At 32.1% G+C, this 25,289-nt stretch overlaps 1 protein-coding gene across 2 annotated transcripts in view; it reads right to left on the reverse strand.

The window, feature by feature from the left end:
• Positions 1–9,264: 9,264 nt before the first annotated feature.
• The window catches only part of LOC129002943 (lipase member H-like), a 37,328-nt gene continuing 21,303 nt past the window's right edge, over positions 9,265–25,289 (reverse strand). For both annotated transcript variants that reach the window (XM_054431079.1, XM_054431078.1), the window contains exons 2-7: positions 19,969–20,050; positions 18,798–18,925; positions 16,333–16,602; positions 13,835–14,041; positions 12,432–12,588; positions 9,265–11,723 (exon numbers count right to left, since the gene is read on the reverse strand). In XM_054431079.1, the coding sequence (XP_054287054.1) occupies positions 11,342–11,723; positions 12,432–12,588; positions 13,835–14,041; positions 16,333–16,602; positions 18,798–18,925; positions 19,969–20,050 (1,226 nt within the window). In that variant the 3' untranslated portion in view covers positions 9,265–11,341. The remainder of the gene's footprint in view (positions 11,724–12,431; positions 12,589–13,834; positions 14,042–16,332; positions 16,603–18,797; positions 18,926–19,968; positions 20,051–25,289) is intronic.

Raw genomic sequence — 25,289 nt, forward strand, 5'->3', positions numbered from 1 at the left:
CGAATGCAAAAAGTCACAGTTCTGTCAAAAAAACATTATAAACACAATTGTCACAACTTAGTTCTAAAGTTCAACTGTATATTTTGGCTAGTTACCTTTGGTATAGGTTAGAACGATTATATTTGTTGGTTTGGATTGTTTACCAAAGATCCAATGACCTTATAAAATGTATTCATATTATAAAGTTACTCTATATAACGTTTTACAGAAAATATAAAGTGCGCTTTTAGAAAAATGAGTATTATATTATTATTTGGTGGAATTAATCACTCACTGTTTTATAATGAATGCAAAAGTTTATAGTTGACAAAAACAGTTCACTGAGGCTATTAAACCAGGACTAAGTGACCACACATGTTATGAATTTAGGACATAAAAATCACACGGGAACTGTTCCGTGTGATATGTGATATCAATTGTGTGACGCGTAACTTTTATTGGTTATTGTGAATCCACCACAATATATCGATATATCAGTTGTAACAGTTGTAACTACAACGCGAGTGATGTTCATGACAAATTCATCTTACGTGGCGTTGTTAGCTTATAGTGGAAACTATGTATTGGAGGATAGTGAATGCTTTATTGCTTGGTGTTCGTGCAGTATATTTTGGAATATAGATGTTGTACCCGAGCATTATACCTGTCATATTGATGTTTACAAAATGGATAACAAAATGGATGGTCTTTAGGTGAGTCGGTGGCTTATCAGTAATTTGGAGTGGTTGCGAAGTTCGGGCCCAAGGCAGTGAGGTCGTGGGTTCAGATCCTGTTCACTGCCGGAAACATTTAATCAATACACTTCACCCTTGTACTAGCTCACCCCTTGCTGGATATGCTGCACACATTGGTCCAAGGCCAAATAAGTTACCAAAGATGATCCAAGTGATCCAAGTGAAATAAAGATGATCCAAGATTTTCCTCACTGAAAAATCTGGAGCATGTTTTGACGAGTGTTTAATTACCTTATAATCTACAACTGTTCACCTCTCTTAGATAGATAAACTTCACTTTTGGGATGTATCATAACAAAAATTAACAACAACATAAAATTGGTATATGAAAATCCCCACTACCTACACCAAACGGAAACGTTCCTTTAAAATTGCCCTAAACATTCTTTGGGACAAAAGGATAAAAATATACTGAAAAAAGAATGTTTAACATATTGTAAGAATATTGCTTTTATTGGAATTCCAAACTTATAAAAATTTTACCATACTATAAGCCTTGACTCGATTTGTTTACTAAATGTGTATTTTTATTATTACTTTTACTAATGACAAAATATAATATCTCTAGTATAAGCTAATGCCAATAAATGACATGTGCAATAAAATGCATTGCATACACTTCGCTATGATATCATAATTGTATAGTTATAATTTAGTGTTGTGAGTACTACGGCTAACCGCAGTGCTATCTTAAAAGTTAGACCAATTCGTTAATACCAAAGTAAATATGTGGTTTGGATTCCACTAATAAACTGTAGGTCCCTTAGTTGCCTTTAGCTGTATAGGCTATCAATTACAAATGTGTCTAAGGAATGTCAGCCTTAGTCACTAACAAGATTACAAGATCGCACCACTCATCTCCTTTCATACTTGGCTTAAAATAACTACTTTGTATGGTCGCCATTTCATCGAAAAGTATTCATATTTTATAAGTTTAGCCAAGCTTTAACATTTAATTTAACATTATTTTTCCCAAATACGTAATTGAAACGTGTGTTTACCGAAACAGGAAAACTTTAATGTACAGATACAAACAAAATAAACGTGAATTTTGTTATTTTTGTTGGTACTAGTATTATTGATGAATAAATTAAATGCTTTATTTTTTTTCGTACAAAGACCAAATCAACAAGGAAAATGAGAAGAGCCTGTAAGCCGTCGTATACTGAAGAAAACCTGCAAATGAAAGAAGTTTTTCAATTTTATTTAATTTGTTTATTAACACTACCCTTGCGCTTTTCTTTTCAGATATAGCAAAAGTTCTCAAAAGACGCCCATGACACAAATAATTTATCGACGATATAAAAGTGCCGAGGATAAAAGAACAAAACACGGATACTTTATTGGAAAACCAGCAACTTAACGAGCCTAGATGATCCTATAGGGAAATTCCATATAAAGTTCCCTTCAATAAGAAAAAAAAAACATTCATATCCCCTGCTATACGGTGGCAGTTTATTGTTATTGCGGCAAAACGGGGCTACTATCAATAATTTTTTTGTACTTAACTACAAAGGAGTATACTGTTCGTTAATCTTTTTTCTCCATTTTGAAATATCTCTACTGTATAAATTAGTACACAATTAGTTTTAGTCTTTTTTTTATATTTTAACTTATCACTGTTATTTTTTCATAATTTTTGTTGTATTAGACAGATAAATGTATGTTTTTATCAATACTGCAAAACATAAAGCGATAAAAATTGTTCTATCTATAAAGTCTAATACTTGAAACATGTTTATAGTAATAGTCTGTTAGTTAAAATAAAATACAGGATGAAAGTAGGCTACATAGTTGTACCATGACATAGGGTTTAATTTTTAGGAAATGTTAATTTATTGGATTGGACTAATTTTCTAAGTTCCATTGTAAACATTAGATAATCAAGGCTAACGTCATATCTTTGATTTCTCTTCCCTTTGCCTAGAGCACTAGTAATAGTCTATGTATTTAGAAGGTGGTAAGAAGCCTAAACTAAAATATTTACTCATATCTATTTAGATGGGATATTTTACTGGTACTATGTTAATAATTCTATTAGATAAGAACTTGGTAAACGCATGAATACTTTATTAGAAATTCTTGTTGGATAAATAAAATAAATGGTAAATTTATTAAAAAAGCTAAATCCTTTTGAAGAATACGTTGCCGATGTTGTAGTGATCATAACTGCAAAAAGAAAGACGCAATCTAAGATACAGTGAAGCCGATCTTAAGCGTTTCATCAATAAAGGAGTTGTTCAATAAACAAAAACCCAAAAGAGCTTTGTTATAAGCTGATGGTAAAGTTAAAAATTCTGAAAATACGTCTTGATTTTGTAAAATTTAAAAGTAGCTACCAATTAAAATCTTATTAGTAAAATACTTACAATATTAAAGTTTGTATTCAAAGTTAGCTTTGATTTAACCCACATTTAATAAACAGTTAATTATCTAATTGATCAGATGTGTTTTGTATCCGTACATAGTTATGGGTTTAAACTTATACATACTACCTGTTACCCACGGGCTTCCCCCGTTTGACTTCATAAGCATTAATAAAACCTCAGAGTTATAAAACAAAACTATTCATTGGTTAAGTTAAGCTTAAACAAACAAAACAGAATACAGTAATACAAATAAATAATCACACTTGATTTTAATAAGGTAATCAATTGAAAGAATAACATACAAATAAGTATAGTTGATGTATTTTTAACATTATAGGTATATGGAAAGTTCTCTTTAGACAGGAATTACGGCCTTAAAGGGCAATTCAGAAAAAAATGGATAGTTTTGCACAAGGTTTCTCGTCATGACGAACATTTTAAGTATATGTTTTATGGGGTCGTGACTTGTAGTTTTCTCTTACTTTGGGATTTATATATGGATTAGACTCATTTTTTTACAACTACCACATACCAATAAGTCTACATACCCGATAGAAGTTAGAAATAAAAATTAGCATGGCTTGGTTGAAAAATAAATATCTTATTTTCAAGCCGAGGGACGTTCAAGTGGGCGTGTCTTATCAAATTTACCTGCCTTATCTAAGATCAGGGGTGCAGCGGCTATCGGGAATCCATCCATGCACCGTAACCACTTCATAAGTCTTTATACATTAAATTTACCTGGAACATATTTTTCATAGCTCAAGGTTCAAAAAAGTACAAAAACAATAATATGTCAAAAGCAAATAACTGCGTGTTTAAGAATAAAATGTTAACAAATACGAGTATTCATCCCAACCCATTGAATTACAGAATTTGTAATAGTTTTTTTGCTGGAAAACACACTTTTTGCAAAACATTATTTTTGAACCCATTAAAGATTGTATTTCCTGAAAAAATGTATCGCTCTATGTATATAATCAATAATAGTAAAATGTAAATAAATAAATTATTTGGAAAATATTTTTCAAAAAGTTGAGTTGCACAATAACTTAATACTTGGTAGGTTTCATTTAAATTATATATGTGTACGGTACTTATTGTACAGATCTTAACGACGCTATTACCCACGACAACATTTAACAATATCTTTCTAGGTATAGTTAAAACGCTATATACTCAATTTTACTAGCAGAACCAAGTTTAAGGTACTTCCCAAGTATTTCTGATACCTTGCTTTAAACACACTTTCAAATAATCTCAGTTAAATTGACTAAATATCTTTGTGGAAAAACGTGAGTAGCGTTAAAATGTTTATCAAGTAATATAAACAGCAGTATGCTTGAGGTATAAGCAAACATAATTGTATGTAGCCTATACAAACCAATACCGCCTGACGTGCTCTTAGTGCGTCTTTTGAGTTTTGCATTACAAAATCACTGAGCTGTATTTTGCTGTGATGTCATATAACAAACGGTCCTTCTAGGAACTGAATACGACCAAACTACACGTGGAAAATTTCGTTTAACACTTTGTTTAATTACATTAGCACAAGTAAGTTATAAATAAAAAGAAGTTGGATTTTAATATAATGAATTGGTTATTCCTCTAGGTTCTAGCCTGGATTACTTTCCGATTTTTTCAGGTTAGATTTAGAGGGCGTATATGTAGCTTATTATACTTAAATAAAATCTATAAGTTCCGGGCAGGATTTGAACCTGGGAACTCCGGGACCAAAGTACTGTACTCTTATTACTAGTCCAGCTCGCTCCCCAATACATAAGACATCAAACTTGTATACGAATTTAATGTAAAAATAGCTTTTTCGTTATACTGCAGCATAAAACATCCGTTTTTAATTCATGCGTTGCGGGTCTAAAGTAGCATTTTTACTCTCTAGGGAGTAAAAATCATTTTTTGTCTTTAGGGAGTAAAAATCAGCTGTTGTAAACAGTTGTAAATCGCATCGATCGAAATTATTTATCGATTGATTTATTAGGTAAGGTAATAGCCTAATGATGTCGATTGCTCGTCATATCGATGGTATAATAACACACCCGTAATAGATGAAATAATTGAATCTTACTAAACAGTTGCTTATTTGCATTAGCACAATTGAAAACAAGCTGGAAGTCGTTTTGAGAGGGTGCCTTTACATAAAAATTATTTCGTTTTCTAGCTTTGTTTTTGTTAATTAATGATGCAATATGACGAAATTTGTTTTTTTTATTTTGAAAACTGAGTTTATTAATAAACTTTGTCTATTAGACACAGTAAAAAAAAACTTAAATTTACGATATAAATAACATGTAACATAGATTAATAACGTTGTCCATATAAATGATTTTGAATGATTTTACATGATTCTTTTAGCACTTTTATGACTATTTCATTTTTTAATTTTGATGGAAGATTATATTTTTTTTTAAATTCGTCAAAAAATTTTGTAATAGTCCCTCTTGCACCAATCATTATGCCAATTACTGATATTGAATTTAGATTATATTTGTTTCTTAAATAAGTTTCACATTTACAATAAATTTTCTTCTTTTCTTCATCTACTTCTAGGGGTTGGTTTGATGATGTTTCGAACCTTATTGTTGGATCAATTACAATTCCACTTTTAGATTTTGTATCATAAATTAAAATGTCCAATCTTCTGTTCGATCCACCATCTTCAGTGCAATGTATTTCTTCTACTACTTGCCAGCCTTTTTATATACTTTTTAAATACTTTGACCATAAGGGCAAAAAGAGTAAATTTACGACCTAGTGATGGAATATACTATTTAGTGTGTTTTACGCCAATGACATTGTTTAAGTTTTACGACGGAACGGTCCAAACCGTGGTCTAGTTACTACTTTTGCTAACAAACTGTGTTAATTTTTATTTCTACCTAGCTCTAAAATTAGCCCTTTAACTACAGTAACTTCCAGTTACAATTTTACTGCTCATAAAACTTTAAACCCAGTTATCGGAGGCTGTAAATTTTACAATGTTAGGTATGGAACGTCAATTTGTGCAACAAGGAAACATAATTGTACTAATCACTACAACCAGTAAGGGCTATTTTATTTACTAGAGGTATCCCAAGTATATTACTTAATTATATACGGTACCCTTGGTGCAGTTTTAGTTTTTTATGTACTATTCTCTTGGTACCTTATTCCATTTCCTTGTATAGATTATTTTTCATTTTGATATTTTTGTATTTAGTAGTAAATAAGAAACACACACACACGTTTATTGACACGTTTTATTGTGGCCTACAATCAAACCTGCGTAGAAATTGGTTAGTGACTTTATTTCAATTAAAACTTAAACTAAGGTTTAGGTTACATTTTACATTTAACATATTTCACATTACATTTCAATAGAAACTTAACAATATGCAACTAAATGACGATTTGCTTCACCGATCATAATATTGGTAATATAAGTATTGCAGTTTAAAAAGTAAATATATCTCTATATTATAAAGAAGAAAAAAAACTACAATGTAAAGTAAAAGGTAGAATTTTGTTAAATTTTCTTCTATATAACATAGAGAGATTAACTTTTTAACTGCAATACTTATATTCGTAATATTTTGATTTGTTCTATAGAACCACAGAAATTTAAATTTGAAACAGCAAATGAATCTAAAATATTGTGATTTCGTAAAATAAATACAATTTTATTGTATAATACTTTGAAAAGTGAATAACCATTAGTTATAAGATGAATAACTAATATACTGAATAATTAATATATATATATATATATTTATATATATGAATAATTAATATTTATGTTAAACATTATATTTATCATTGATACTTTCTCATTTCGTGTCAAAACTAACTAAAGAAAACCACAGTTTAAACTCTTATACAAACAAAATTAATTTACATTTATTTAATTATTTAAGTTAAGTCCAAAATTTGAGGCAACAACGAATATTGACTCTGATACTTTTAAGAGACAGCGGGAATGGTTGTGATCTTTTTTCATGTAATCAATATAGTTTCACGATTCCTGAATTCCTAACCGTATTGACAAAGTTATTAAATTCTTTTGTTGAAGGATGTTGCTGGATAGGTGTTGGAATTCAAAGAATGTTCATGAATAAACTGTTACAACCAACTGGAAACTATTACAGTTCATCTTTTGATATAATTTAGTATGTTGCTTGGTAAGTTTATTCAAATGTGAAGTCGAAAGTCTCAAGTCAGTAATATTATTTATATAATATTATATTATATATTGAAGTTTTTGACATGATCATGAAATTGATTATTAAAAATTGATTTAAATTATTTTTCAGATATTTATTTAGCTTACCTTGTGTTACTGAAAAATATTTAACTTTAAGAATAAATACAAAATCTTAAATAGTAAAAAAGTGAAATATATTAGGTTCCCTGGACTACAACATTTAATATACTTAGACCTATACGTACAGGTGTTTAAAAGGTCTTAACACACACCAAAAAAAATATTAAATGGCTTAAGAAAAAACAACTTCATCATATCATTATGAAAAATGTTCTAGTTTTTTGCAGGAATTCTAAAATTCCCCCCCCCCCCATCCACTTTAAGGGTTGATCGGGGGAAAAAAAATTTCAAATGTAATGACAAATCAACTGAAACTTCATTAGTAGTAGGTTGTAAAAACATTACGAAAGATATCATATATTGTATTGGTGTCAATATGTAATACAGTCGTAACAAGTTATAAATAGCTACTTCCCTATAGGGAAATTCGCTAAAACCCAATGGTCAGAAATATTAGTGATTATAATTACATGTAGCAGTGATGGTTATTTATTAATGATCAGGGACTGCTGAGTCCAGTTACAAACAATCAAAAGGCTACTGAATTTTCATTGTATCAACCGCAACATTTTGATGGTTAGACGAACACTCTAAAAAAACATATACAACATAAAAATTGTTGAATAGCTCACCCGACCTTTTGATGGTTAGACGAGTACTATTGAAAAAAAAAACGTACAACATGAACATTGTGGATAGCACACCCTCCCAATACAATTAACACACAATCAACTAATAAAATCGTATCATATAAGTTCAAAAAAATATCCAATAAACTTCCAAATATTAAATAGCTTATTTTTTACAAAAGAAATGTCAAATTTAAAATCTTAATACCTTTTTTTGAAATCAAGAGCCTCATAAAGTAACAGCATAAAAAAATATTTTGGAGGATATTTAATGACACAAATTAAAATACAATTCCATATCTTTCAAACCAAAGGATGTGAATTAAAAAAGAGTTTAAATATTTATGGAAAGCGTCCAAAGATCTGAATTTGGAGAGGATGGCAAACAAACATATTGAACCTTGCAAGCTCTTTTGTGAAGGACGATTTTCTACTTTCTTCCTTTCTCTCTCCCTCTAAAAATACTGGACTATTTATATGAAAAATATGCCTAAATGAGACAAGTTAATTGAAAACATACTAGAATTAGGAATAATTAATCGCAAATTATGCAAATCTTACAATAATGGATGACAAATAATTTAATGTTCAAGCAAAAAGATCAATTCATAGGTTGAAAAAAATTAAATGAGCGCATATTAAAAATTAATTTTAAATGGAGCTTTTTGTAAAGACATTAAATATTTCTTTCTATATGAAAACTATTTTAATCGGACGCGTTGAATAAAACCATGCTAGTGTGGTTATTCCTTACAAAAAATTCGAAAATTCAAGAGCGTATATTTTTTTAGCAAACATATTTCGTGTTACAGGAAAGATATTTTGTTTTCAAGTGTACTATTTGTATAAGTAGAACAATACATATTCTATTAGTAATAGGTTGGTTAAAAATGCCAAGCCACTACTGAAGTGCAAAAATGTTGCCTATAATGTAACTATTGATAGTCTTGTCTGGTGTAAGAGTGGATGGTCCCAACCAGACAATAAAAATACATAAATTGTGAAATTATCTCTCTTTTTTCTACCGATTAAGTTATTGTACAACAATAACACCTTCTGGTTGCATATTTGGTTTGTCTAATTAAAAACATATTTGTCATTTAGTATGTAATGTGTTTAGAATTATGTAATTTTCAACTGTAGCTATGTTGTGCGGTACTATTTTGTATACCTAATCCTAGACTGAATGTTTTGGGAAAATAAATTGAGTCAAACATATTTTAATTTTTTAATATATACAAAATATTCTTTGGTGAAACTACCTATGTCCTAGCTATGTACAAATTTTCTAAGAAGGTAACAAATAATTTACACACCGTTATACAATAAATGTATAACATTTTTTCAGTAAAAATGTTAGGTCATTATTTGGGACTTATTGGGTACATTTTTTCATAATTTTGAATAAGAAACTGTGTAATTTAACGAATTTTTGTACCCTTACTTTTAATCACTACTATCACATTTTGTATGTTAACATCATTCAATCACAGCAACTATATTTCTATCTCAAATGGTACAAATCGTCAACATATTAATGTTTTTCTTAAAAATACAGCTAACTTAATTGTCATGCTAAAAACTAAATTTAAGTAAGTAGAACCAAGCATCGCAAAAAATCACATTTTCACCACAATAATTTTTTATCAATGAAGTTGATAAAATAATATGATTGTGTTGGAAAATTATAGGGTAAAAACAATTTGTTTAACTCTATATGAAGCAAACAAAAATTCTTAAAAAAAAACTGAAATATAAACAACCACTGAATCCTCAATATTATATAATATTTTTTGTCTTGGTTTAAAATTAGACTAATTCAGTTACTATCATAAATTTGCAAGATTATATTTGGTAAAAAAAGATTGTTCATTTTGCTTTGAGCATCAATACTGCTCATTCCTGTTAAACTTATCATACTTAGAGTCTTTTTGTGCTAAAATTGTATAAAGACACCGTGTAAGGCACTAGAAAATTTTAACCATACAACTAGAGGTAACATGTTCTATCGTCAAGAAATACAGTGAAATGAAAGACAAAAGGTCAAAACATATTGACTTAGAGAGAAAAACCTACAACTCTCAAGGTTAATTGCTTTGACTATCACTTTTCAATACCTTTCCACAATGCTTTATTGAAGAAGAATTCCGAACGAGAATTATCATTTCTAGTTGTATTACTTACAGCTTCTTCTTACAAATCAACTAATAAGAAATGTGATGTTATCAGGCTGGAAATTGTACAAGGATAAAAAAATAGTTCTAGCATACTGTACATATATTGCAACCGAAAATTATAAGTTGTGGCCGAATAAATTAAGCATTAAATATCACATATTTAAATAATTTTGACACACGTAGTATCTTATAAAAAATATGATGCTCCCTGCTGTTGACGCCCGCACTAGACTACGACTACCCGCAGTACTATCCTGATTATTAGACCAATTCGTTAAGTACAAGGAACAAATTTAGTTCAAATTCCACTATAATGTAGGTCCTTTAGTTGTCATTAGCTGTATGGGCTATTAATTAACAGCTGTGTCTAAGGAACATGTCGATCTTAGTCACTAACAAGATTACAAGATCGCACCTCTAACCCTACACTCATCCTTCACTCATGTTAGGGTTAAAATACGCACATAGTGGAGACCTCATCTTAAATAATTGACATCATTGCAAATATTTAGAAGGCACTTAATATCTCGGACCTTTTATATGGGTATTATTTTAATACTTTGACATTAGAAAGAGTAATGGGGAAGCCCGAGAGGATTTGAAGCAGGATGTACCCCATGACGATTCGTTAAATGTTTCAATTTTCTCAGAAAACTACGCTAAGCAAGATATATGCTTATACGACATGTTTCAATTGAAGATTTAAGTCTCTCTTCATATGTTTCAGCACGATCTTCGATAAAATGTTTTGATAAGAAGTTTGAAGTTTACAGTATGTCCAAGCCCTCAATTATATTACAAAATAATTATGATCACTCTTTAATAAAAACTAATTATGCAAATATGACATGAATACTCTTAGGAGTTCCGTGATAAATTTTCAGAGAAAAATGTTGACACTAATTGCTGTTTTATATTTTGAACACATGCACTTAAAGTACAATAAAAATTGTAATAAATAAATACTTAAAAATGTTTTAAAATACACTTTATATTCACGTTTCCCGTATCTTCGGTTTTAACCGTAACAGACACTCAGCTCTTAATCTAATCAAAAGGCATGATCACAACCATGAGTAAAATTTCCTAAAATTCATCTTTCCTAACATTATCCCTATCTGCTACTCCACCAGCTCCACAATAGTTGAACGAACTCGTACCCTGCTAAAGAGGTTGCTATAAAGCCTAAAGCGTCTGCCAAAAGACTGCTTCCACTGTTTTGGAACGCTGGAGGATCTGGGGTTGTAGTTGTTTTTGATCCCCCCTTGACCTTCATGACCCCTGAGTCACCAGCCCCTGGATCATCTGCTAAGGGCATACTGGTGTCCTTCTTATCTTTGTGTGTTAGGAAGTTCACAACGTCTTTAGGTTGTATGAAGGCCTCACTGGTGTTGTAGACCAGGAGACGTTTGATGTTGTCTGGAAGAGGATTCTCAGGATCTTCTTCTCCATAGGGAGGTTTGCTTTTGGTACTCGTGAAGAACTTACCTCTGGTTCTGAAAAACGCAAGTTATTTTATTTTTCGTAAGTTTCATTAGATATATTTTTTTAGAATTGTCACGTGGACTTATTTAGTGAATTTAAATAAGGAAAATTATCACAATGCACAGAATTATATTTTTGCTGTTTATTTCCTAGCTTTCATTGTGTTAGCAGTTGTCACTGAAATCAATCGAAAAATGTCCTCTGTTAGCATTTCACAAACCATGTATTAGGAAAATTAACTAGTCCATAGAGATTGTTTGAAGAACCTAAGGAATGCTACCTAGAAAAATACGTGAAACATATTTAATTGACTTCAAAATTGGTAATAGTATCTTAAATATTAAATAAATGTGTTAAGCACAACGTATATAACGAGTATACTAATGAATCAAACACGTTGGTATATTGCTAGTCTATACCTCTCTCATATTGACGAAATCGATAATTGCTAGCTCATTTATGATATATCATATCTCGGGCATATCTTACCTATACTACTGTGACTTTTTACAAATCCTTGATACTCTTATTATGAAAAACTGACCTTAGTGTTTAATATTTTCCTTGCATAAATGAAAACATTAATAATTTGTTCTAGAAAGAACATTCTCTGCAATCATTACTAATTTACACTGCTCTTCTTTACGAATTATTTGCTTGTAACATACATTTTTCCCCTTTTTCTTGTTTTGCACTTTATAGTTTTTACACATACTCACGTGGGAGGGGTGGCGTACCCCATGGGGGCTTGGGTGCCGTTTTTGCAGTGACCTTTGTTGAAGGACGCCCAGGTATCACAAGCTGTGGCGATAAGAGCGTTCTTGTGGAATATCGACTCCGCAAACAGAGCAAATGCCATGTAATGGCTGCAAGTAACTGTGAAACAATACATCATTTAGAGGTGATTTTGTACGAGACTCGACTTGATGTAAAAACATATTAAGTTCTAGTGGACCATTGTGACCACTGTAGCAAATTAAGTATTACTTTGTAAACTTACCATAAATTATTTAAATTGTCAACGGTTGAAAGAATGAACAGGTTTAAAATAGTATTTCTTCTATAGAGATTTCCTCGTTGAATAAATAATAACATATTTTTTTGTAGATAAATAATCAAAGTACCTAATCAACTACATTATAATGATGACGTTGTAATCACTTATTATTGAAATAATAACAGCAATACCCTCTTAGTAGCAACATAAAAATTAATATTTTGTATTAACAATTTTATTTATCAAACTTTTGAAATCATACAAAGACTTATTGAAAATGACCGTACAATTTGTCATGAAAGCAATCCCTCCGATTAATTTTGGAGCAGATCCACTGCCACACACATCCAGAGTATGAGTAAGATATTAGGGTCGGATAAATTCACAGAAATCCTGTTTGATTAAAAGTGAAGAATGAGATAAGGAACCTAATTGGTTTTAGTGATTCTAGTGGAAGAGTATCTAAATACTACTCGTATTAATTCATTAGGTTTTACAAATGCTGAATAGGAGATTAATTCACAGAATACTATTCTGATCTTCGATAGTACCAATAGTATCACATATAATTGTCTGTACTAGTTATACTAAAAACATTTGTGATTTGCCAAATTGTTTCATAATTCAAGTTAAATATCTTTGCGTGGAGATCACATGATGTTTTAGATGAGGAGAAACGCTTATTGGCCTAATTTTAAAAAAGGACTAATTTGTGTAGTGATATTCATAGTATGGGGTGAGCTTGTGTACTGATAAAGTGAGGGGAATCGGTTTCCGAGATCCGGGGTTCAAAACCCGTCAATCACCAAAGTATTTAATATAAATAGTAATGCCGCAACCCCCTTTGTACCTAGCATGAAGAAAGAGTGGAAAAACAATATCGCTGTAGAACCTCGAAAAAAATAGGAAAAAGGTGAATGACGCACCCAGACAATAAAAACGATACGAATTTCTTATCGCCCCTTTTATAGCCTATCGTCTTCACAAAGCCTTAAAAATACATACTTAACAAACTAAACACCTATACCAGCAATATGAGTGCTCCTGAATGTATGTTACCTACATTCAAGGGAAATCCCATTTTGCTAAAGGTATAAAGTAGCATTATACTTAACAGGCTCTTACTTATATCAATGGGGTTTTCATAGGGACATCCCTTCTGTGGAACTGTATCTCCGTTGGGGAAGAAGTCTACGTGTCCGATTGGGTCTTTCTCGGTGTAACTAAGGATTCCTCCGGATGTGTGAATAGCGTTGACAAACATAGCATCTCCCTTGTCCAGACGATGCTGTTTGTGGATCTTCTCGTATCCAAATTTCGGTGGATCAAGACCTAGTTGCAAAACAAAACAGATAAAGTCATTACAGTAATGTATTAAGTCCAATACAATGATTCCAATGCTGCATACTGTTTTAGGATAAATATTTACTTTTCCTTCTAAAAGGAACCAAATATTGTGGTAAGGATATGGTAAGGTATGGTTGAGAGGTACTTTAGAAGACAAGAGACCATTGAAGACCAAGAGATGGTTTGACGAGGTTACGAAGGACCTAAGAAGAATGGGAGAAGATCTAGACCTGGCAGAAGACAGAGGATCCTGGAGGCACATGGTTGGCGAGGCCGAAGACCACCTAGGTATTTAATGGCCACAGGAGTCAGAGTAAGTAAGTAATTTATGTGACCTCTAAGTAAGATTGACATAAAAACATTAACCACGAAAGGGAGTTCACTCAAATATTCTATTTTAGAAATCCAAGCTTTTCCTATTTCAGAGAAACAGTTTTTGTTGATTTAGATTGTCATTACACCATTGATAAAACTAAGAGGGCTTTTTTTACAAACCCCTTGTCAAAACAAGACTGTCTCTACGTCATAAATAACTTGTTATTTTGTTGAAACTAACATTGATTTGAGCAAATATTTATTTCATGACTTGTAAACTTTATTGATTTAAGTTCTGGAGTAACTTTGATCAAACTAGCTACGAGAAGAGGTAAGCTAAAATCAGCTAAAATGTTGGAAATGTTTAATGCCAAAGCGGTTTGCTAATTTAATAGCGTGTAGGAAGTTCGACGAACATTAACCTCTAATCTAGTTTATCAACCTTTGACCTTTAGAAGTACTCGAAACAATCAGTATTGACTTCATTTATATTTCATGGAGTTTTCAAAGGAACACTGTTGTAGCTGATGTACACTAGATTTTAGGGTGTATATTTGGAATTTAACAGAGAGGTACGTTTGGTACATATATTCCTTGGCCAAATTTACCTACATGAGTTCAATACTTTATTTAATTTAACTCTTTTTTCTTAAAGTTTTAGTGGTGCTTAAACGCTTTTAAGACAAAGCGGTCAAAACTCATTGAAGATTTTTGGGTGTGCTGGAAATTGAATCTCATGCATAAACTTTTGTAGTTTTACTACAGGACACCAATTTTTTAGCACGCTATGTCAAAAATATCAAGTATAAAACTTAGGATCGACATAATGCAGCAGTTTTGAAACCAATTTATTTTACGTATTACAAGTTCACTGTAAATACATTTAACACAAGAAGTAATGATTTTAGTAACATAATGAATATTTAGGAGAACAAATAATCGGTCCATGTAGTGTAGAAAATTAAAGAATCAACCATACATAAAATATTCCATAAATTCCGAGAATGTTTACTATTGGTCTGGTTTGTTTTACCATCCAGGTCAATATATCAACCAATCGCCTCGAGTGTATTGGTTCTGAGAATCTAATATTAAACCCTCGCCAGAACTTTGGAGTTTAACATATGTCCTTAATTAGAACATGTTTAGCTTTTATGAAAGGAGGCTCTCTCCCTTACAAGTACTCTAACAGTAATTTATTTAAGGAAAATGCCATGTTTTTAGGATTTAAATTTCAGTGTTGTGTAGATTTTCCACCTAATAAGATCAACTGTTTATTTAGCAAATATAATTTTTACAAGGTAAATGATCAGAGAGAGATGGACCCAGTTTCCAAAATCAAAAAGCTAACAACTTTACTCATGGTTATACCGGTGACGTTCTTGTAACTCAACAGCTATAGGAACAAAATTTGGCAACAACCATAGGTATCTCCAATCAGAATTCAAACCTAAATTTCAGCACAAAAAGTTCTAATGTAAACATAACACTTAATATGTAGTAACTGAGCAGCTATAACGCTCACGTAGTAATCACAAGGCCACCAATAGATAACAAGAAATATCAGTACAGTATACTCTCTTCTATCTGGTCAACCTTTAACGGCGCATCAGTTTACCGGACTATGTACACCCGGCAGAAGTGACATCTCTTTAACTGGGCAATTTTAATCAGCACATCGGTTAAACCGGTCTGTATCTGCAGGAAGTGAGTGGTGCTGAGACCACTTTCCTCGTGGAAAAGATTTGTGAAATGTGATCACGTGCCCAATGAGTTAAGTCAGTATGTAGCTTTTGTTTAGAAACACACATAAGACCCAGCTTTCATAGGTCATTAGGCTTACTGAATGGCCCTAAATCAATGAACAGCTGATTTTATTCAGTAAGAAGTACAGGCAAATCACTTTATAACTTAAACAGCAGCAAACAATCATTTTAACTCCTTGAAATATCCTGACTGACCTGTTATTCTCCCAAGTGAGTTGTTGAGGTTTTGCCCTATGATCCCAGATACGTGAGCTCCCAGACTGAAGCCGACCAGGTGAACGTCTTCGGGGCTGATACTCTTGCTGCCCATGACCATACTTATCCAGGCAGCCGCCTGGGCAGCAGCCTCCGCCACCCCTTTGTCTCTCACCTCGTGGTACGCCGTCAGTGCGGAGTCACTGGGGTCGTCAGCCAAGATACTCCAGTCCATCACCACAACGTTGGAGGCTCCTGACATCAGGAGGGCTAGGGAAAAGAAAACGTTTGAAATTATTGATTTCCGAAAATTTTGTGAAAAGTTTCTAAATCCTAGAGCAGTTTTGCATTAGGTAAATTGTTCTTGACATACATCACTGTTTCCATAATACTCATAGGCTTATTGGAAACGAAAACAAAACTCCAAGGGAAAATAAATAAAGTATATAAGATTTAATTTTTCCCCATTGTGTAACTGCAATCATAGTTTTGTCATAAACAAACAAACAGCAATACAATGATTTGGAGGTAAGTTATAGGATTAGGAAGATTAACAGCTTAGTTTGATTCTATTACTTGGTTAATATTGACGTTTAAACAGATTTTCTCTAAATTAAATACTACAATGGACAATATTTTTTGACAACAATTTGTTGTCAAATGTGAATTGAAAATTGTACATACTATTTTTTCCAATGTTTTAAATCCCTATATATATCGTTAAATTATAACAACCAAAGTATTGTACGCTTTTAAGTCTTGTAAAATAACTAGAATCAAATGGCATATGATACGAGTATGATCCGACCACAAATCCATCATGTAACCAAAACGCCAAAACCAGTCTCGTTTAATTAAATTTGTGAAGGAAAAAAACAACTTACTCAGCTGTCCATCGGCCTAATGCATCAGTGAGTAATGAAATATTCGTCAGTAATTTATTTTCATCAGCACAACAGGGATGATTCAGACCTGACGGGTGTGAGTGATACATTTATTGGCGGGAAATGTCACAAAAAGCTGTTTACATAGATTTAGCTGCAACACCTGGTTTTTCTGTTGGTGGCATCTGTTTATTCTTGTATGAAAATACATGCTGGTAGATACAAGCCTATTGTTTAAGGTTGAAACGAAACAAAGACATCAGTGTTCACATTTCCACTGAGATTAAATGGTTTTGATAAAATCCTTTTGTCTTGAATATGAAACATTGTTATTCAGTCATGCATTAGTTTTCATCTAAATACTTTAGAATTTTACACGTGAAATATTAATTTACTACATTCAGAATGAAGATGAATAAAAAATACCCTTGCCACAGCAAATCTGCATACTAAGTGAATTTAAATTGGTCTGATAGGATTTTCAATTAATATATTTGAACAACATTAGGTTTTGCTTAGGCTACCTTGGTTTGCTGCTGAAAGAAGGAGGGTAATTAAGTATATTTTTACTAAAATATTAATGGTGTAGTATCAAATAAATATATTTATAAAAGTGTAATCAATATATATCCATAAAAGGTAAACCACAACAGTTCACTTACCCTCTATTGGTGTTTTTGGTCTCTAGGGACCTCAAAACAAAATAGTGAATCGGTACCGGGTCTAGGTCTTACTATGAGACCTCTGGTAAAAGCTTATTCCCTATATGTGAAATTAGCTAAAAGACTATAGTTCATTTTTTGGGACCTATATAAGCATTATAATATGTACTACAAGCTTCAGTGTTGATGACATTAGTTCAATTCGTTAGAAAGACTCAATATTACATTCATCGGTGGACAACAAAAGCTTTGCTATCTTAATTTGTCCTCTATTGCGAGATGAACTTAGTAAACATAGCAAATAAAAACATTTTCTTCACGCCGTGGTTTACTTAGCTGTTTTGATGACTATCCACAACACCACGTTGACATAACAAACTGAAAACACACTGTCGGGAATCACCAATCACAGGTCGCAAAACAACCTTCAACTTCGCTGGAAAATACGTCAGCAAAATTACCCACTCGTCAGCAGTGCTGCCACTAGAATGCCGCAATCAGCTGACCACAGTCTGGCATTGACATTGTTGCCAACCTGAAACTTGACCTTTCCACTGCAACCCAACCGTGCCTAGTCCGTGAAGATAGAAATACAACTAGAGGCATCAATGGCAAGGGAAATCTGCTAGAAAATCGACACGCTGTACGGTTTTGTGGTGTTGGTACCAACTAGAGGAATCAACCAGCTCATTGGCTTATGGCTTTATTACGATTCCATAATCCCCTAAGCTTCTAGTTCCAATGTACTTTACCCCTAGTTCATATGACGGCCAACGTCTCTAGATTCTCTCATTTAGTGCTCCCTCTCCTCTTGTATCTCTAGCTCAGTGTTCGTAGAGGTTTTACCATTGTTGACTGAATCTATAGTCTTCTGCAGTAGCAAGATTAATAAAAGCTTCAACTCAAGACTATTGTTTACCTTCTTTTATAGCGTTCATTGAGCGAGCTGTGTGATCCCCTTTGAATCCATGGATGACTATTGTAAGGGGTTGACCGTCTTGAAGCACTCCCGGATCATCTACAATTGGTGTGTCTACGGAATCTGGTCTGAAAATTTAAGACATTTATGCAGGGAAGATTGATATTCATTAGCAATTTATTATTTATAGATGTATTATTCTAGGTATTTTTGGCTATTTCAAATGTTAGACATAGTGATAAATAGTAAAAAAAGCTTTTATTATGGTACGAATCTTTGAAATTTAGAAACAATTAGACAAACTCACGTAAGTGATCGACAATTTCAACTCATTCAACACATTTTATCAATTCATTCATGATAATTAACCACTAATTCATTTATACAAGGAGAATTGACCACAGAAAATGTAACATGTATTCATTTATAGCACCAAACCTATGTATTAAACATATATGAAACTAAACAGATTTAAATATGGATCTGCTAGTGTAGGGTTTCTCAAAATGAGGCTAATATATTGTCAAACGCACTTAAGTGCCTTAATTGTGACTTAAACTTGTTTTATTGTAAAATTCATATAGGATACGCAAAGATAACGGATTGAAATTTATGTATCTATATACACAAAGGATACCGGTTGAGTTTGTATTGATACGTTTACATGTTACACATAAGGACTCGAAATGGAAATATTCATAAATGTGTCACTAGATAATTTATAACATATTTGTACTAAACTGGATTCATTCTTCTCAGGTATGTGGTTTTGATAGATCGGCAAGAAACGACCAAAGATGGAGTGCCTGAGCCAAGCCCTTTCCTTTCACCGACCTAGATCAATACACTATCGAAACATAAGTTATCGGTGTACAAAAAAATGTACCTTTTGATATTTGAATTCTCCAACTTAAAGGTCCATCCAATGAAAAAAACAGTTCACATAAATTTACTTTACCATTATCTAGTTTGCAAAGTCTGAGGCAATAATTAATTGTTCTTTAACTGCAAGTATAGCCTATGCTATATAGGAATCTAAACAGTAAAATATTTCACAATTCAAAGATTCTACGTAATTAAAGATTGGACCAACATAACAGTATGAACTTCTGTATAGAGAATTGTATATTTGAATATATTTTTGAAGCTTTGTGCTAAATTTCCAACTTACGTAGGATATATGTAAAAGTTGACTGAACTATCGGGTTGAGAAGTTGCATCATCTGGCTTCGCCTGCGGTAAACATGTGACATCTGAAAAATAAAATTTAATCAACCATAATTTAAACCAACATAGATAATGGCTTTAGTTTATGTGATACAGTTTTCTATAAAAAAATATAATTCACAATATGTTCGGCAAATAGTTTGTTGTGGTATAATAACTTAGCCAGGTTTAAAATTACTGATATAAATCGTTATCCATGTTCCATGAATATCAGTGAATTTAAATGTATGGGACAGACTAGGTTTAATACAATACAAGACGACTTGAAACAACACAACTCAAATCAAGTCAAATATTTTTTCAGCCGGAATAACAATACAAGTCGTATTGGTTAAGTCATAGAAATCAAATTTAAAAATAATTCTCTCAACGCAACGTTAGTGAACTTAGAATATTGGTTTGTGAATTTCTTATTTCTTTTCGTTATGTGTAACGCTTTTCCCGTGACCTGGAACCTGGACAAATATGCTGTGTTTTCAGCATATTTCTGGAGGCGATTGGATGTTATCACGAACACATGGAAATCTTCGCTTCTGTTTGTAATTTTGAGCACACTCTTCACTATCTGTTAACGTGAAAACTACTTTGTTTCGCTTATAATGTATTATGTTTTTTATTTTTGAGCTTTTACTAATTTTTGATGAGTAGGTACCATCACATAATATGTGATTGCTATAGTGAATTAATAATAGGTATTTGTGAAAAATTTGGGAGCTCCACCCAGCTATTATTGACTGATAAAGATAAGATCAAACCTTGTACAAAGTATGTTTATAATGCTAAGTAATAGGTACACATTTCATTTGGAAAAATTATTCAAGGAATACATAAGATTATAGAATAGCATTTCTTTTTCTGCTTAGTGTAACCAAAGAAAAATCTAATATGCCATCTAATATGAGTATTTAATTGTATATATCATTATGTACAACTCTTAGCTGCTATCGAATGTATACAACTACTGTAGTTATTTCTAACAAATTTCTGATAAAACGGCAAGAAAATAGTCGATAAGCACAAGAAAATACATACATAATACAGATATGATAAGTTTACTTGGAGAATTGTGATTACAAACCAACATTTAAAATTTATTTTAATTAAAAATATAGTAATCCTACTGAAGCAAATGTTGCATGGGAAAGAAAAGTAAAAGCTTTAACAATAAATAACATGACATTCAACACATAGCCATTAAATCGATTAAGTAATATTACGAATTATAGAATTATTTTTATTTTTCTACACCCATTACCTGTTTCTACATTTCTTTTTTCTTTTTTTACCTACTAAAACTTGCATAATTTTAACGATACAAGCCCTTGAAAAATGTACATTGACGATTGCCAATGTCACTAACATTGATATCAGTTACTATGTTATTGAACATTATGGTGAATGTTACTGAAGGTTACGCCAACAGCAGACTGCTTATAAAAACCCTGTAAAACTATCTACTTCCAATAAATATCCAAGGGATTTTACGCATGCGCCGCGTCCAGTAACACAATTCCACCACTGCAGCAAACCTGCAGACTAAGCGAATTTTCGTTTGCCTGATTAGATTCTCAATTAAATAACACTTTCAATATGTCAGATTCATTCTCCATAAAAACAATACAAGGATAAACGAGTACTTAGGTTTGCTGCCACAGGGTGAAAAGGTGGAGTTTGAAAAATTGTAATAGCTTAAGATGATATAAATAAATTTGTTGATATTAAATAAGCAATCAAACACCATTTTACTTATTCTCCAAGAAAACATTGAAATTTTAAGTAAAGGTTTTTATGAAAATTTCTCCGTACCCATTAAACATACCACAGCGCCTTGACATAATATTTTTTTTAGTTTTTATTTTCTACAAAATAGTTTGTACAATTGTTTATTCTGAGTGTGAAATATTGGAGACTCCTATTTTCACCCCTCAAACAGGGAAAATCAGCATTTAGGGGAAACCCCGTTCCAATAGTCCGAATATGCTGGTTTGAATAAATTTTAATGGAATATTTTTGGCCTCAGAGTACATTAAAACGACAAAAACCGTCCTGGTTCCAGGTATTACACAAAATTCTATAGAAATAGTGTATTCCAAAAATGAGAAATTTGCTAAAAATGTTGTCAAAACTAATACTTATAAGGTACAATACCAATTATTGTTGTTTTGGAACTCAATTTTCGACCATATACCTGATACAGCTGTGCTTAAAATAGTAATTTAAGTCACGCAGTGTAAATATACGATAGTTAATCACATCAAAAGAGCATGACAAGAATACGAAAGCCCCAAAGAGAAATTGCTTTTTACCCTAAAGCTTTAAGGTTAACAGCCTTTCCACAAAGATATTGGATAAGGTTGAGCTACATCAGCAGGTTTAAGGGGGATTTATTTTTATTTATATCCGAAATATATTGTTCACACAATACCCCATACCTCTTCGTAGTGCATTTTATACCTTGCATTTTTAACATATTTATGCTGAAATTTATACTTGAAAATGTGTGTTGTTAATTAATTGCATATCATTTTCGTTCAAAGATTTCATTGTTGGCAATACATTTAGTTTTGTAGTTGGCTAATCTTTAAATTGGAATAGAGATCAAACACAAATAATTATGGAAAATGCAGATAGTTTTTTTCTTGTTTGTGCGCAGAAACTATGGTGCTTTAACTAAAGAAGAAGGTTTTCCAAAACCCAAGCTGTTCGACCTTATTTAAAAGATACCCTAACCTCTATTAAATCATATATTGATGTTTTTATCGAGGTTTCATTTATGAATTTAAACGAGATAATATTTAAACTCATTCTAATAACCCATTCAATCCTAATGTCCCCTAAAATCACTTTACATCAAGCCATTTTAAATAGATTATCAATTTAATTAAGCCTAAACTGGAGGGTTTCCAAAAGCGAAAGATTCCAGCATAGTTTAAAAATTTTCCATTAGTCACAGTTAACCTTCCAAACAAGCAATGGCCCTTGAAGAAGATCAAAAACAAGTTTTTGCGGGCATCGCGATGGAATGTGGTTCCTCCAAAACTGTGACCTGCCGCAAATATTCTTCAACCGGTCGGAAGATATACACAGTGCTTTGGGTTTATTTTGACAATATATTACTTCTATCTATATATTAATAGGCAAGCATGTTTCTTTAAAACCTTTTTTCTCAGCTTGTGCATTGCAATGAAAATCTGCGCATACTGCTGGAAAGACATTTTCCTGTAGATGTGCAGAACCCATCCATAAATTGAAATAGGCCAAAAATAAGCGCAACAAATTGTTTATAATTAAAAAATAACTAAAAATATGGGTTGCCATGCTGGTGACGAAATATAAACAGAAAATCAAAACAAATGGAAGAAATTCCAATCCCACGTTTTATTAGGGTGGGGTGAAAAATAGAGATGTCCGTTTACATTTCATATTTTGGTGGAGTTTTCGACCACTGGACGACCTAGAGAATATGGAAATAGATCAAATACTCCTCATCGCCAATTAAGAGTTTGTTACGGTAAAAATGTTCGTATCTATGACGAAATTTTGATAATGTTGTTAAAGTGGTTTTAAGTGTTATTAGCAGGGATTGATTTACACAATGGTTTGGTTAAGAAACAATATGTGTTAAAATGATTGGCAACCTTGTATTGCAATACCAAGAACAATGCTTTTTTGTAGAAACTATTTTGAAAAGGAGAATTCGTTTTTTCGACATCACACTCTACACTGCTTATGAAAGCCTGTCTAAGAGCAATAATGACGTTTCGACTTCGAACGAGGAAACATAAGTGACATTGCGATAGTTGTTATCAATAAATAAATAAAGAGGTAATTGTTATCGCTATGTTACGTATATCACGTGACTTCTAAAGAGTAAGTAGTGATGTAAGTCAGTGGAATTTCGATATATTGTATATTCATCACATCAGATTCAATGTGAAATGTCGATATTGTAGAATTCATCACATCAGATTCATTACCTGATGATAAATATTCTATTTTGATGAGTTTGTTTTCAACTAGTAAAAACGTCAATACTAGTGATGAGTCAAAACCGAATCCTTAATCACAAAACCACAAAATCTTAAGATAGGTTTCGGTTTCGAGATTCTATCAGCCCCATATTATTGTTGTTTGCATTATTTGGGTGTCAATCAAATTATGAAAGGCGTAAGTAAGAAATCTAGTCAGCGATCTGGAAACAGGCCACCTATCACGCAAAACCTGATAGAAATTGAGCACAGATCACCACAAACCCCGATGACACGTAAGTTATATTCGGAATTACAATAGGTATCATAACGATTAATACAACGAAGACGTACTGAACCGTTCTATATTGTATCAAAGACAAATAAAAATATACCACTAAATGGTTAAATAGATCTTATACTCATGTTTGTGTTAAGAGTTAAATTTTACTATAATGTTTTTATTTTTTTTTAATTATATTTCATCTGTATTTTTAGGGTCATCAATACTGAATTTCTTCAAGCTTTGACTGCATAGTAAACGTTTTATTATTAACTGTATTTTTCAAACGTTAATCTGGTTGCTAAAATGGTTTGCGTTTGGATTTAAAGATTATAGATTTGGATATTTGTATATTTTGGTTCATGTTTAAAGATTTGAATTTCAGGTTTAGACTGTCACTGATCTCTAGGCTATACAAGTGTAACATTATGGCAGACAAGTAAATAATGTAAATGTTGTGTAGGCTAGACGCTAGAGATTAATAGAGCTCCCATTAACAGAGCTACTATTTACGATGGGAAAATCAGGTCTATTAGATGATCCAATCAATTTCAAATTACTTAATATTCAAGTAAAACGATTGTATATTCTGGCAAGTCGTAATGCTTGCCTGCAAACTTAAAGGCTACTAGTTCAATCCAAAGAGAAACCTATTCTAGACCAAAACACTTTTGTCTTTGGGCTACCAAATAAGTGCCACCTAAAAGATCTACAAGTCAACAATGGCATGGTTCACTCTGGTCCCTTGCATAAACCTTAAAAGTCCCTATGGCGTTGAAGCTAGCAAAATAATAAAAAATACCATTGCGTATAACTTGGCTTACAGCTGTTGCTTCACATGTGAGAAAACCCAGGCCTAGTTTTACATTTCTCGCCCGCAGCTATGATAGTCATACGGGATAACGCAACCTTGGTCGTGATGACACTGCTACTGTGCAACTGAGAGTGTAAAATAGAGAGAGAGAGAGAGAGAATTGTAAACTGAGGAGACTAAGACAAGGACAGCTATTGTGA

The sequence above is a fragment of the Macrosteles quadrilineatus genome, unplaced genomic scaffold (assembly GCF_028750875.1).
Source record: "Macrosteles quadrilineatus isolate MER2022 unplaced genomic scaffold, UCM_ALF_1.0 Scaffold_9__3_contigs__length_116548681, whole genome shotgun sequence".
Taxonomy (NCBI): Eukaryota; Metazoa; Arthropoda; class Insecta; order Hemiptera; family Cicadellidae; genus Macrosteles; species Macrosteles quadrilineatus.